The sequence below is a fragment of the Pristis pectinata genome, chromosome 32, assembly GCF_009764475.1.
Source record: "Pristis pectinata isolate sPriPec2 chromosome 32, sPriPec2.1.pri, whole genome shotgun sequence".
Lineage (NCBI taxonomy): Eukaryota > Metazoa > Chordata > Chondrichthyes > Rhinopristiformes > Pristidae > Pristis > Pristis pectinata.
The window spans coordinates 4,926,933-4,942,976 of NC_067436.1; the positions used below are offsets into that span (position 1 = coordinate 4,926,933).

Below are 16,044 nucleotides of genomic sequence, written 5' to 3' on the forward strand. Positions count from 1 at the left end.
GGATACACCTAGCAATTTCAAGAGAGACAGATGGGAAGATCTCCATCTACATTATATTAATCCAGGATTTCCAGGACATTCCTAAATAATTTGATTTGGGTCAGTAATTAGGTAGTTTGGAGTGAGGGGCATGCTATGCAGTGCTTTTGTCTTTGTTTCTGGTGTGTATTATATCTAAAATCACCGCTATGTGTTGTTATTTAGATGAAAAGTCTGCCTTAGTTTGAACTTCACTTGTACTCATGTGCAGGAAGATAGAGAGGATATTCTCCTTAAGAGGAAATCTAGAACTAGGAGATAGAGTTTTGGAATAAGGAGTTGCCCATTTAAGGCATAGAAGAACAGGAGTTTATTCTGTAAGGCCCATGTACCCATGGAATTCTGAGTACCCATGAGAATTGTGGAGATTTAGTCAATTAATACATTCAAGGCTGAGATAGAGTTTTGGACAATAAGGAACTCAAGGTTTATGGGCAACAAGCAGGAAAGTGAAGTTGAGTCCAGGATCAGATTAGCTGTCATCTGGGTAAGGGTGGAGCAGACTTAAGGGGCCATTTGCCAACTCTTCCTCACATTTCTCATATTCTTAAGTTCTAAATTTACATACAGAGGAGCACAGCAGTATAATAGGATGTTAACACAGACCTTATTGCTACCATGATACAGGGGGTCACCAAATGTTTGGGTGAAATAAAAGGTTGAATGAATATTTGGAAAAGCAAACAAGGAAGTGAGATGACACAGGGAGGCAGATATGTAATTCCCAAGATCAAAGTGACTTGACAAATCCAACAGCCACATGGAGGAAACACAGAGATCTGGCTGATACATGGATAAGCAGTTAGCATGGCTGCCTCACATCTCCAGGGACCTTGGTTTGATCCTGACTTAAGGTGATGTCAGTAAGGAATTTGCTTGTCTCCCCATCATGTGGGTTTCTGCTGGGTATTATTCCAATTAATACTCCAACATGCTTTTAATTTACTTTATTTTTAGATGTGACACAGCAATATAACACATTTTCCAGCGAACTTGGTAAGTTTAAAGGGAACGAGGGAAACAGGGCATTGGTAAATTTAAAGGGAGCACAGGAAATAGAACTTGTTGACTTTCAAGGTAAGTTTCAAGACAACACAGGGATCAGAATCAGATGAATTTCAAGGTCACGTGATAAGCAGGGCCCAAGCAAGTTTAAAAGGAGCACAGGAACCGGGATCTTAGTGAGCTTAAAGTGGGAGTGGGAACCAGGTCCCCTGTGAGTTTAAAGGGAGGACAGGAACTGGAGTCCTGATGTGTTAGAGTGTGCAGGAACCCAGGCCATGGTGTGTTAAAGGGAGCCTGAGAACCAGGGCCCTGGTGTGTTAAAAAGGAGCACTGGAACCATCAGGAGGATAGGATGATTTCTAAACAATTGAATAGCAGATCTTTGGAGTTTTACTGTACACAGCTTCTTCTACATTGACTTCTGGTCATAATATTGATGCTATCAACATAGCCAGTAATCACCATGAGCGTTATGATTGTTTATTTAACAAATGGCAAAATTATAATCATAGGTGGTACCTTTGTATTGTACCAGTCCCTTTCCTATACATTTTAAGAAGCTTGCAGACAGGTTGTTTCTTTGCTCATATCCATGCACTAGGAGGGGCTGGATGGTCCCTTGAGTAGTGAACTAGCTTATCCCTGTTTAACTTACAAACTACTTACACAATGTTAACATGGACTTTACAGAATAGTGTCATGGTATAAAATCATTGGGAACTCAACTTGAGTGTATGTACAGTTTTCTTTTAGATGCCTTGTACTTGAAAATAGAGGCCAAGGACAGAGGCTGAGAACAGCGTATACTTCTCACTGAGAGGGCTTTGTACATGTGCAGTTTTTGACTGCTGAACTTATGCAAACAAAACAGATCATGACACAAGTTACCCCTCTTTGCTGATTTGATGCCTGCACTAATATTTTCTGATTGCATATTCAGTGCAGGTTTGCACATCTGAATGGCAGTAAAGAACATTAAGGGATCATAATTTAGAACCATTTAGAGGGCACCATGTATAAATTGACTATTTAGCCTAACAGTCTATACATGCATTTATACTCCACTCAACCTGTTTACAGATTAGTTCTTGAATTGTTGTTTCTGACTACTGCTGCAATTAATCACATTTCCGAATATAGTTAAACTCCCTTTCATTATACTGGGCTAAAGTAAAGTGCTACATTCAGGTAAATGTTGTCTTGATTTCAAGAGCTGCCATGTTCTCCTCACTTCTGAAATTGAGTTCTTTTCATGTGTAGACCTAGGCTGTAATGAACTCTTGAGCTGAGTGGTTCTGACAATGCTCAAATAAAGTTTAGTAAGTTGTTGATGATTAAATGCTATACTATTTTCCATCATTTCACTGATAATTGAGTTCAAGTTTATTGTCATGGGCATACATACCCAGGGTATAAATGCCATGAAAATTAGCTTTTTTGCAGTGTAAGTGCAGGTTGAGGGAAATATATTCCAAGGTGGAATTAGGGTTTTTCAGGTTGGTTCAAGAGCCTGATGGCTGCTGTCGAACTTTGAGGTGTGGGTCTTCAGGCTCCTGTACCTCCTGCCCGATGGCAGCAATGAGAAGAAGGCATGGCCCGGATGGTGGGGGTCCTTGATGATTGATGTTGCCTTCCTGAGCCTTCGCCTCTTGTTGATGTCTTTGGTGGTAGGGAGAGCTGTACCTGTGATGGAACTGGCTCAGTCCACCACTCTCTGTAGCATCATGCATTCCTGTGCATTGGCGTATCCATACCAGACCGTGATATAACCAGTCAGAATGCTTTCCACTGTACATTTGTAGAAGTTTGTCAGAGTCTTCGATGACATACCAATCTCCTTAAACTTGTGAGAAAGTAGCGATGCCAGCACACCTTCTTCATGGTTGGACCTATGTGCTGGGCCCAGGATAGATCCTCTGAGATGTCGACACCCAAGGCCTGAAGCTACTCACCCTTTCCACCACAGACCCTTCAATGAGGACTGGTGCATGTTCGTCTGACTTCCTCTTCCTAAAATCCAGAATCAGTTCCTTGGTTTTGCTGGCGTTTGGCATAAGTGTCATTGTTACGACACCACTCAATCTGCTTACCTATCTCTCTCCTGTACGCCTCCTCATCACCATTCATGATTCTGCCAAAAACAGTGGTGTCATTGGTGAATTAGTAGATGGCATCAGAGATATACTTAGCCACACAGTCATAGGTACAGAGAGAGTAGAGCAGGGGGTTCAGCACACTGCCCTGAGATGCACCTATGTTGATGGTCAGTGAGGAGGAGGTGAGGTTTCCGATCCATTACTGATTTTGGTCTCCCAGTGAGGAAGTCGAGGATCCAAGTGCAGAGGGAGAGAGGGAGGTACAGAGGCCCAGGTCTTTGAGCTTGACGAGAAGGTCTGAGGGAATGATGGTGTTGAACACCGAGCTGTAGACGATGAGCAACAGCCTGACATACATGTTCTGGTTGTCCAGGTTATCCAGAGCAGAGCGAAGAGCCAGCAAGATAGTATCCCCTGTAGACCTGTTGTGGTGATAGGCGAATTGGAGAGTCCAGGTCCTTCCTAAGGCAGGAGTTGATTCAAGCCATAACCAACATCTTGAAGCACTTCATTATGATGGATATAAGCGCTACCGGGTGGTAGTCATTGAGGCAGGTTACCCTGCTCTTCTGGGGCATTAGTACAATTGATGCTATCTTGAAGCAGGTGGGAACCTCAGACTACAGAAGCAAGAGGTTGAAGATGTCCTTGAACACTCTAGCAGTGTGGGTTTTTAGCACTCAACCAGGTACACCATCAGCACCTGATGCCTTGTGAGGGTTCACCCTCTTGAAGGATGTTCTGATGTCAGCCTCTGAGACTGAGATGACAAGGTCGTCGGGTGCTGGGGAGACTCGCACAGATGTGTCATTATTCTCCCTCACAAAGCATGCATAAAAGGCATTAAGCTCATCAGGGAGTGATGCATCATTGCCACTTATGCTGTTTGATTTTGCCTTGTAGGAAGGAGGTGATAGCGTGCAAGACCTACCACAGCCACAACTATGAGAATAGACTAATTGGGCCATAATTAGCCAGATTGAACTTGTCATGTCTTTTGTGGACAGCACATATCTGGGCAATTGTATAAATTGTCAGGTGTTACAATCATACTAGAAATGTGGTTAGTTTTGGAGCACTATTCAGCTGGGATGATATTTTGCCCAACAAGAATGGCATCTGTGACGGTGTGGATCTCAGTAGGAAGTAGTATGAAGGATCACTCAGCATTTTTTTGCCAGAGCAGGTTGCAAGTGCTTCAATTGTGTCTTTGACACTCACATTACATTGAGAATGTGGATATTCTTGGAACCTCCTCTTCCTATCCACTTTATTGTTCAGACTAGATGTGGCAAAACTGCAGAGCTTTAATTTGATCTCTTGATTTTGGCTTTGTTTATTACATGTTTCGCAACATGAAGTATCGTATTGCATTTTCATCAGGTTGGCAGCCTATTCATAGGTGTGCTTTGCCTTTTACCATCATGTCGATTACAACTAGGTTTGGTACTTTGTCTTTATGGCGATGATAGAGGGAGAAATATGCTGGGCTATCACATTATAAATTGTGGTCATATTCATTCTTATGAATCTTGAAAATAACAGACAGCTGGAGGAACTCCATGGGTCAAGCAGCACCTGTGGAGGCAAAGGGATAGTCGATGTTTTGGGTCAAGACCCTGCATCAGGATCTTGCAGCTGTGGTCTCTTGTGTCTTCAGTTCTGAATCTGCTGCGTGTCTATCAATGTTAGTACCACATTACATGATGGAAAATGTCCTTGGTGTGAAAATGGAAGCATGGTTGAAAGGACTATATGTGTAATGGCAGATGCATCTGCAATGGGTGGATTGGTGAGGATGAGGTTTATTGCTTGTGTTGGTTTACACAACAACAGTCACAAACCTGGTAGCTATGTCCTTGAGCACTCAGCCAGCTCAGTTACTAATGGGTACTGAAGTCTTCAACCAAAAGTACACTCTGTGCCTTTGTCGGTCTCAGTGGTTCTTCCAGGAGAGGGCATTAGTTGGTAATCAGTAGGATGTTTCTTTGTCTGTCTTTGACTTGATGCCGTGGGACTTCATGGGACCTAAAGTCAATGTTGTATACATTCAGGGTCACTCTGATCTGGCTGTATACCTATATAGGAGTCTATTCTGCCTGTACCCTGCAATTGTGATGAAGAAGTTTTCTGAAAAATATGATTCTATGAGAATGACTGTGACAGGCTGTTGTGTGAGTGGTGTGATCATTTTCCCAAATTAGACACCAGTATTTAGTTGGTGAGGTGGACCTGTAAGGTTGACTGTGTTAAGGCAACATTGCTTATACAAGTTGAATGCCGAGGTCAATTTCAGATTGTCTGGATGATTTAATTAACTGAATTTACACTCCTCAGCCATCATAATGGGATTTGATCTTGTATCTCTGGGCCGTTAGTTCAGATCTAGTCCAGTAATCTAACCAGAATGCTAGCATAAAAGTTAGGTGGATGGATAGGTATAAAATTGTCACAAAAACCACAAAAGAGCTATAGCTCAACTTCTATTTTAAATTATGGTTTTCTAGAATTGCTTAACTTCTTTCTGTGGTTTTCACTGTTCCCATTTTCCTGTTTTCACTTGTTCACTCCCTGTTTTCCACCACTCCAAATCTCTTCTTTCTCCTCCTACAAGAAGTCTATAACACAAACTAAGAATTCCACTAAATGCAATGAAAAACCTCATCCTGGAAATTCTGATATTTAGCACAATTTTTATTTTAACTATACATGTTTGAAATGTTTTGATATTAAGTTAGAACTACTTCCAGATCAAATTGTGCCATTCTGGATATTCAACTGCACTTTTGCTTGAGATTCATCCTTGTGTGCCTGATGCAAATTCAGCATCAGGGAGGCACAGGATGATATCATTCCCTGTGCAGAGTTGCCTTGGGAGCATAGTTGAAGAAATTAGTTCGAGTTCTCCTAAGCTTACTCTCATAAGTCTTCTCAATGCAGCACTAGATTGGGATTCTTGTAGTGTCAGTCCCGTACTCACCTTCAGCTAACCTCTACCCCTGCGTGGCACTGACCCTCTCAGATGCAGTCTCAACCCAGGTACCCTGTTTGGCCCTGAATCCTCAGAACACATTCAGTTGCAAGTTAAAGCCTATTGGGTGAGACTTAATATCAGTTTAGAACAGGATATTAGAACAATTTGAGAATAGTTTATAAAAGTTACTTCATATTTACACCGCCCACATATAAAGCACTTAGGATCATTACTCATAGGCATTACATCTCTCTCTCCCATTCTTTGTTGTCTTAAGCACTTACACAACAGTATTCTACTGTTGTCAAACTTTACAAAATTTTACAATAAAATGCAAAGAATTACTTATTTAGATAAAAGCGATAAATATTTTCTGGGCAACTGGAATGTCTTATGAATGAAAAATGCAGGTATGAGATTCACCTGTAATGTTTATTCTTAGCGATTACTTTTCTTGAAGTTGGGACAATTATAACTATCTGCTGGGTGGTCTCATTCTTACAAAGCAACTTGGTGTTTGGAAGCATTCTTTGCACATAAGCTATGATGTAATTCACATGCCATTAGACTAGTAACAAATGCTGGAACAGTTTTGTTGCAGATGTTTTTGTCTTTGTTTAGGTCCACGAGGACTGCACTAAAATTTGCTAATAAAACAAAGTTTGGACAAATAGCTGTTCAAATTGCCAAATGATTAAACTTGCAATAGCAGGGTTAATGAATGCCCTTAACTGAAGAAAATAAACTATTTGGATTACTCAACTTCATCCTTACGGAATTCACAAATCACTGTCCAAAAATACAAGATATGGAATAAAATTTGCTCTTATGGAATTTATGTGGGAGAAAAAGTTAAATAAATAAATCACCTGTAGTTTGTTTTATACCTATGTAAGACAATCATAGGTCCAAATAGGGACGTGCTTTTTTATTTTAAACAATTATTTGAAGAATAACTTCCTATTGTTTAACTTCTGAAAACTCTTAGGGTTTATCAATCTTAACATTTGTTAAGCTGGTTGTTATACACTTCCTTGCTGTTATTAGTAAATAAATCAAAATTGAGATGAGGTATGATATATCTTCTATGAGTGACTAGTGCTAATAGGACATAACTCCATATGAAAAATATCTATTCATTGCAGATGTTTGTTGTAGCATATTATTCCAAAACAACTTGCTGCTTATGCAGAGAAAATAATTTACAATGGTTTATTGAAATAAATATTTTGAACAAAATATATTTGTATGAAATTTCACCTCAAGTTTATTCTAAGCCGTTAGGCTCACCAATGTCAGAATTCAGTTTGTAACTGTGTAACAGTTTTATTGAAATAAATATTTACATATGTAAGGCAAGTGAGTTTCCAGTTTCTGGATTGTTAAATTCCTGAATGCTTTCAGCAAACTTGTTTAATCTTTTCACATCTGCTATGTTCTCTTGATTGTCTCTTTTCATTCAATTCCTGATTATTTGATTGCTTTCCATAAACTTTGTTTTATCAGTCTTCCTCAGTACTATGTATTAGTCTGTTCTTTTCTCCTAGACAAGCAAAATGTTTAATAAAAAAGTTATGATTGAAAATTAATACAAATCTTCAACTATAGCTTTCGTAACTGCTATACTGGTGATTTATTCTTCCCTGGAACTATTCCAGTTGATCACAACATTATATTTCATTGCTATGTGATCCATATCTGTGAAGCATCACATGTATCTCCAGTAGGTATTCATTATTACCTGTCTTGCAGATGGTGCCTCACTGTCAAAGGTTTACTTCCCTTCTCCAAATTTTCACCCCCAGTCTGATGGTTTTCAATTTTTGAAGTAAATCCTCTGGATGAGACATCCCTGATAAAATTAGCATTTGCTGCATAACCTCCAGTTATGAGGTGGTGAAGGTGGGCTTTCGCCTTTAACTTGTAGCTCATTATATTTTTAATGGTTACATACAACTTAATGCATTGCTTGGTTAAGAGATAGTACATGGATTGCATGGAGGTCAGTTTTGCTTTCCTAAAGAATATTGGATTTGGATTTCCAGCTTACTTGTGACTCACTTAATGACATCAGCTTTTTTTTCAAATGTTGGTATCAATAAGTGAGCCTTATTTTTAGAGTAGTTTTTTTAAACTTGAATTCCAATTCTCAAACAGCACTACACACAGATTTGTGGATTATTAGTCCAGATCTCTGGGTTAAGCATCCAGAGGCATGAACCCTATGTTGCTATTTCTTTCTCAATTAATTAGTGCATGAATTAGAGAGACGTGGTTACCTAGCTGTCATTTATTGTGTATTGTCAAATGGCCAAAGTGAAATATTTATTCTTATTCGCTTTCCATTACTTTGCATTAAAAGCACTTGTTTTGTCTTCAACAGATTCGCGTGCTGGAATTTGCTACTCTTATCTGGTTAATGGGCGTTGTGCAAATGAACTTCCAGGACCTTTTACCAAGATGCAGTGTTGTTGTGATAGTGGTCGCTGTTGGTCATCTGGTAGGATTCCAGAAATGTGTCCAATGCGTGGAACTGGTATGTCTTGTTTGTCTTTTTATAATTTCTGTACTTTTAAGAAAGAAGCAATTTTCACCATTTCACTGCCCATGGAAGCTATCTGCTATTAGTGTTTTTAAAAGAACCAACTAAGGATGATTTAGAATTATGTACCTAGCCAATAGAGTGGCTGGGGAAGTGGAGCTAGGAATCCTCAGGCCAGTCCAAAAAGCATACATTATGTGGTAACCTGGGTTGCATTTTCCCTGTACATATTGCTGATTTGACTTTCATTATTCTAACTTAAAACAGGCAATGGAGTTTTACCTGATGTCGGGTCTGGAGGAGAAAACTGGGAAAATATTGGAGACTGTGAAAGCCTGGTTGACACTGGAGATTGGGAGGGCTGTGAAGACACTAGAAATCATGAGTGTGGGAAAGATAGGAAAACCAGAGGGCTGAGGAGACTACAACTTTGCTCACCCTTCACAAGATGTAGCTGTGTTTCCCACTGTTAAGCAGGCTGGGTATGTCAGTCCGTTGTCATTGCTACCTGGATGACTGGTAGAAGGGCCATCCATCAACATGACCACCAGGGAATATTTGTAGCTTGCAGAACTCTGAGTAGATCAGTGAGGCAATGTGACCCCTGGGCAAACAGTATAGGGTAAATAAGGAGATTTAAACAACTTCTGATTTGAAAAGAATGTATGTAAACACGACTACCTTTGCTGATCTGACCTATGAAGAAGGAGGTAAAAGTGGATAAAGACCTCCCCACAACGTCCCTTTTTCTTGGAATACAATGTTGGCATCTCTACCTGGCATTTCCATGAATATTTCCTTGCTTATTTTGCTGCTTTTGTAGACAACGTGACTTTTTTTGACCTCAGTAATGCTTTTGATTCTATCAGCTGGGAGAACTGTGGAGTACTCTCACCATATTCAGTTGCACACTGAAGTTTGTCTTCATCTTGTTTGCTTCATGATGGCATTGCAAGCCATGATCCTAACCAGAGGTTCTAAAACAGCATCAATCTCAGCAAAGACATGTCAAACAAGACTGTTTCATCTAGCACCTTGTGCAATCTTTCTTTCTACATTGCCATATGTCACCTCTAACAATTTCTTTGTGGGAGTTGAGCTAATCTGCAGGACTAATGATAAACTGTTCAACCTATGGCGACTACATTCCAGAATCAAAATCACCCAAACCTCTGTAGTCAAACTGCAGTATGCAGATGTTGCTCGTGTTTGTATGTGCATGGAAGCTGAGCTTCAAGCTACAGTCGACTCATTTACTGAAGCACACAGTAGGAGGGGTTGTACACTCAACATCCTCAATTCAAAGTTCTCTACTAGCTTGCCCCCTCCCCCTCCCTGTGGTATAATTTTAGCCTCTGACGGAAAGACCCCGGAAAACATGCACCACCTCTCAGTAAAGGCAGTCATCAATGATGAAATTCACCATCATTTCCAATGTTTCATCAATTCAGTAAAAGGGTGTTCAAAGGTCATGACCTCAGACCTGGCACAGAGTTCATGGTGTAGAGGGAAGTAGTGATGCCTGCCCTCCTACATGCTTCTGAGATCTGGACTACCTACAGGAGGCACCTTTAGGCACTGGAAGGATACCAAGAATGTTGTTTCCACAAAATCCTCCAAATTCATCAGAAGGATAAGCAGAATCAGAATCAGGTTTATTATCACTGACATATGTCGTGAAATTTGTTGTTCTGCGGCAGCACTACAGTGCAAAACATAAAAATTACTATTAGTAACAAAATAAATAAATCGTGTAAAAGAGGAATAACAAAGTAGTGTTCATGGGTTCATGGACCGTTCAGAAATCTGATGGTGGAGGGGAAGAAGCTGTTCTTGAAACGTTGAGTGTGGGTCTTCAGGCTCCTGTACCTCCTCCCCAATGGTAGCAACGTGAAGAGGGCAAGCAAGTAAATATCTTTTCCCAGGCCAAAGCCCCCAGTGTATCTGGAAAAGCATTAAAATGATTTTAGATTGAGGAAAAATACCACTTTTACTTAACATTTAAAGTAACTTAATAAATACATTTTTATTACAGGTGTGAGTTTAGTGATTCTGGTGCATTGGCTCTAACTCAAATGCAAGTTTAAATTGCAGTCTGAGTTCTGTGGACAGAATACTTGTACAATGTGAATTACATCCATTGTAACTGAGGAAGAATCAAGGGCAATTTATTTTACAGTTGTGCTGGAAAGCAGCTCCATCTTTGGTCAATGAAGTTCAGTAATAGAGCAGTTAATCATGGAGAGGAAATTACACCTCACACAGATATTTCAGGAGGCAGGGCAAGCACCTGTCTTTATCCCTGTCCCAAGGCACGAAACAAATGAGAGGAACCACAGAGGAAATGAGCTGCAGACTTTAAACTGCCAAGATGCCATTTTGCTCTTCTGGAATTAGAACATTACTATAAATCTTAATTAAAAGTACACTAGATATATAATGCTTTCTGCATTGATGAAAATTAAATTCTCCATTACCTTATTTCCCCCAAGTAACCCCTGAGATGTCCTATGTCCCCCCCTCCCCCCCCCCCCCCCCCCCCCCCCCCCCCCCCCCCCCCCCCCCCCCCCCCCCCCCCCCCCCCCCCCCCCCGAGATCTACATACCACAGCTAGGAAGTACTGATAGAATATTTGTGCAGATTTCTCTTGGCTTGGTTTAATCAAGATGTAATTGTAATTAATTGGAAATATTAAAAACTGAAAGAATACCTTCTTGGATATGTCTCATGTTTCTGCATGAAGTCTTGTAATTCTTAGTGAGCAGAATGCCACACAAGCCTAGTTAAATATTCTTCCAGTACTAATGTCAACATTAGTTTTAGTTTACAATGACCAGAACAATATTCCTCTTTTTGTACTTCAATGCAAGACACCTAAAAATGCTGTTGCTATTTTGATGTTGATAAAAAGTATCAGTCTATGCAAAGCACCTTAGAATTTTTTCCTGAATGGGTAACTGCTCTAACACTGCTCTTCACCAGTGACCAGGGGTCATAGAGTTGCCTTGCAAAACTACTGTAAAATATCTTTAAACTTTCCTCAGTTACTTTGGAAGGCTATGTAAGGAATTATGGATGCTGTTTCATTGGTGACATACTTGTATATTCAATATATTTTTTAAAAAATCAAGTCAATATAAAGTCAGTGAAAAAGTTTACTCTTTTCTGTTATTCATGTAAATATAATGACCATAACTTCACTTGTGCACTTTCAGATGAATATATCAAATTGTGCATTGAGATACCTTGGGATGGTGGTAGACCTAGACCTGTGCCTAATGGTGAGCCTGAACCTCAACCTAGACCTCGTCCTGAACCTTATCCTGGACCTCATCCTGGACCTCGTCCTGAACCTCCACCTGGACCTCCACCTGGACCTCTACCTAGACCTCATTACGGTTAGCTGATGTTACTATTATTATTAGTAAGACTATTCAAATATTTTTTATGTATAAACCTTACTTCATTTGAATATTTTGAATATTTATGTGACAGGACTACTGAATATTACTGATTACTGCCAGTATATTGGAAATCTCTGCTTCCATGGACGCTGCATTTCCCTCCCAGGGCCCAGTTATCGTTGCGAATGCTACATGGGCTATAAACTTGATCCAAGAGGAGAATGTAGTGGTATGATTCAAACAACTCTGTTGGATATGTTAATGTTAATCCCAATGTGATGTTGACTGTCTTTTATTAACTCTTTTTAGATAGAAAAGTGCTTACGTGCGGTCTGGTGTATATTGTTACATTTTTAAACATTTCACTTCTGAACTATCATCTTGTTGATGTTCAAAAGTTAAAACAGTTCAGTATAACTGTAACATTTTGTTCTAAACAGATGTGGATGAGTGTATTAGCAATCCCTGTACGCACGGAGACTGCGTGAACACACAAGGCTCTTACTTTTGCCGCTGTCATTCTGGCTTTCAGAGCACTGCAACTAAAATTACTTGTGTGGGTATGTTATACTTTACATAATTATTAGTATCCCATTTTGATTTTAATGCTGAAATTGCAAAGTTTTTATTTTGAAAGATACTGGTATTTTCCAATATTTCATGCATGGCCATCATTAAGTGGAATTTACTTTACAAAACAAACCATTTGACTCAACTGGCCTGTGAAAGTGGTTTTACATACCGCATTAGCTTTCTCGCATCCTCCTTGAATTAACTTTCATATCTTTTATTCTGTTTTTCCTCATGTATTTATCTAATTTCCACTCAAACGGTGCTATTTTTCTTAACCATTCTCTCTAATAAGTTGCTCGTTAAGCACTGGAAGTGCCATAATCTACAAAGCCACAGACTGAGAATTAGAAAGAGATTATTTTAAGTAACATTTTTAGTTAGTGTGCATATGATAGGCTGGATGGTCTCCTACTATGCCATAAATTCCAGATAGCAAGCAAGATTCCAACCACTCCAGCTAAAAAGTTTCTCCTGGATTCCTTTTTGGATTTATTATGGGTTGTTCTGAGTACATTCAAGAGATTGTTGAATTCTTCCATGGATCAGGACATACTGTCCACATGACCTTGGAGAGAGACTTTTGAACATAGGCTAGCATGGCCAGTCTTAGAACGGAGCCAGAATTCATAGTGGAGAGTTGTTGAATTATGATGAGGACTTTTCCAGGGACTTGCATTCTTATATTGCCACCAATTAAACATCTTTTATTTGTAATCATTAGTAGCCTATTTCAAATATATTTGTAAACATTACAGTTTTGTATGCTGGATGAATGAATGAATGCCTGTTCTGAGTGCAGTTACATATCTTTGCACTTATTTGAATTAAACTCCATTTGCCATTCCTTGCCCACTTATCTGGCTGATCAAGATACCTGTGTAATTTTTGATAATCTTCCTCACTGTCAACGAAACCTCCTGATTCAGGTTCATCTGCAGACTTACTAGCCATGTCTTGTACATTTTCATCCAAACCATTGATATCAATGACAAATAACAATGGGCCCCTGAGGCACACCGTTAGTCACGGGCTTCCAGTTTGAGAAACAACCTTCCACCATCACCCTCTGCTTCCTGCCATCAAGCCAGTGTGTATCCAATTAGCCAGCTCTCCCTGGATTCCATGCGATCTAACCTTCCAGAGTAGCTTACCATGTGAAACCTCACCAAAGGCCTTACTGAAGTCCGTATAGACCACCCTGCCCTCATCGATCTTCTTGACTTCATCAAAAAACTCAATCAATGCAATCCTCCTTTAGCCATGTTTCCATAATGGCTATAATATCCCAGTCCCATATAGCTATCCATGCCCTGAGTTCAGCCACCTTATCTGTTCAAGCTCCTGCATTGGGAATAAATGAAATGTAATCCCACACTTTCTTTACTCCCTGCCGTGGTCCTTCCTGTCTTGCCTATTCAACTTGCTGTTGCTGACTTATGTATCACTTTCCAGCCTCTTATTTGTCTCCCTGCTGCTTAGGATCCCACCCCACATAGAACAGTGCAGCACAGGAAAAGGCCCTTTGGCCAACAATGTCTGTGCTGACCATGATACCAAACCAAAATAATCCCATCTGCCTGAACATGGCCTATCACTCTGTTCCCTGCCTCTTCATGTTCCTGTCTAAATGCTTTTTAAATGTTGCTGTCATATATGCTTCCACAACTTCACCAGGCAGCGCATTCCACTCACCTACCACTCTCTGTGTAAAAAAAACCTGCCTTGTAAATCTCATTTAACCTCTCTCCCTCTCATTTTAAAGCTATGCCCTCTAATATTTGGCATTTCCACCCTGGGAAGAGGAGTCTGACTATCAACCCTATCTATGCCTCTCATTATTTTAGGTACTTTCATCAGCTCACCCCGAGAAAACAATGGTACTCCAGAGAAAACAATCTCAGTTTGTCCAACCTCTCTTTGTAGCAAATCCTCTTCAATCCAGGCAACATCTACGTGAATCTCTTCTGCACCCCTTCTAAAGCCTCCAATCTTTCCTGTGATGCAGCGACCAGAACTGCACACAATACTCTAAATGTGGCCTAACCAAAGTTTTATACAGCTGCAACATGACTTCCCAACATTTATACTCAACACCGCAACCAATGAAGGTAAGTATGCTGCACACCTTCTTTACCACCCTATCTACTTCTTTTGCTACTTTCAGGGAGCAATGGACTTGAACCCCAAGATCGTTCTGTACATCAGTGCTAATAAATGTCCTGCAGTTTATTATATACTTTTCTCTTACATTTGACCCCCAAAAGCGCAACACCTCATATTTACCCAGATTAAACTCCATCTGCCATTTTTTGCACATATTTCCAATTGGTCTATATGCTGCTGAATTCTTTGACAACCCTCTTCACTCTCCACAAACTTCCACCAATTTTTGTTTCATCTGCAAACTTACTAATCAGACCACCTACATTTTCATTCAAATCATTTATATATATTACAAACGACAGAGATCCCAGCACTGATCCTTGCGGAACATGATTACTCAAAGAGCTCCAGTCAGGATAACACCCCTCCACTACTATCCTCTGTCTTCTTTGGCCAAGCCAATTTTGAATCCAATCTACCAAGTCTCCTTGGGTCCCATATACCTTAATCTTCTGGATCAGCCTACCATGAGGGACCTTGTCAAAAGTTTTACTAAAATTCAGGGATACAACATCCACTACCCTACCCTTATCAATCCTCTTTGTCACTTCTTCAAAAAACTCAAATCAAGTTTGTAAGACATGACCCAGATGCGATGATCCTATCCCTTAAAATTTTTTCCAGTAATTGCCCTATCGCTGATGTAAGGCTCACTGGCCTGGTTTGTCTGTGTTGTCCTCCTTAAAACTAGGAACAAATTCTCCAAGGACCAGAAGTGGAATATGGGGCAGATTATTATATTCAGTGGCCATAAAGTATTATGGATGCGGAGGAACAGTCTCCAAAGAAATTTAGAGTACGTTACTCATCTTTTCAGTGGTGGCTGCTGCAAATTTCATGTCCATATCCTGTAAAAGTTAATGATGCTGACTTGTAGCCTGGTCTATTCGGATTAGCCTGCTTGCCACTAAGGATCTTTAATCAGATGTTAGATATGCAAAAGGGACTGAAACCTATTTTAAGTAGTCTTCCCCATTTTCTGAAACACAATAAAGCCAATCTTGAATTGAATCTTGCAGAACAAACGGCAGAGTTAAGTCAGGTAATTAATTACAGGTTAGTGAGTCTAATATTAAGGTAGGGAAATTATTGGAAAAAATACTGAGGAAAAAGATTAATATGCGCTCAGAAACATTAGGGATTAATCAATTCTAGTCAGTATGGCTTTATTAGAGGGAGATCCTGTCTGACTAATTTGATTGAATTTTTTGAAGAAGTAACTAAGTGTACTATACATGGATATCAGTA

At 39.9% G+C, this 16,044-nt stretch overlaps 1 protein-coding gene across 1 annotated transcript in view; it reads left to right on the forward strand.

The window, feature by feature from the left end:
* Positions 1-16,044, forward strand: part of LOC127585186 (fibrillin-1-like) — a 302,894-nt gene that overhangs the window by 96,994 nt on the left and 189,856 nt on the right. Inside the window, exons 9-12 of the mRNA XM_052042412.1 lie at positions 8,498-8,650; positions 11,872-12,054; positions 12,152-12,289; positions 12,501-12,620. Coding sequence (XP_051898372.1) covers positions 8,498-8,650; positions 11,872-12,054; positions 12,152-12,289; positions 12,501-12,620 — 594 coding nt within the window. The remainder of the gene's footprint in view (positions 1-8,497; positions 8,651-11,871; positions 12,055-12,151; positions 12,290-12,500; positions 12,621-16,044) is intronic.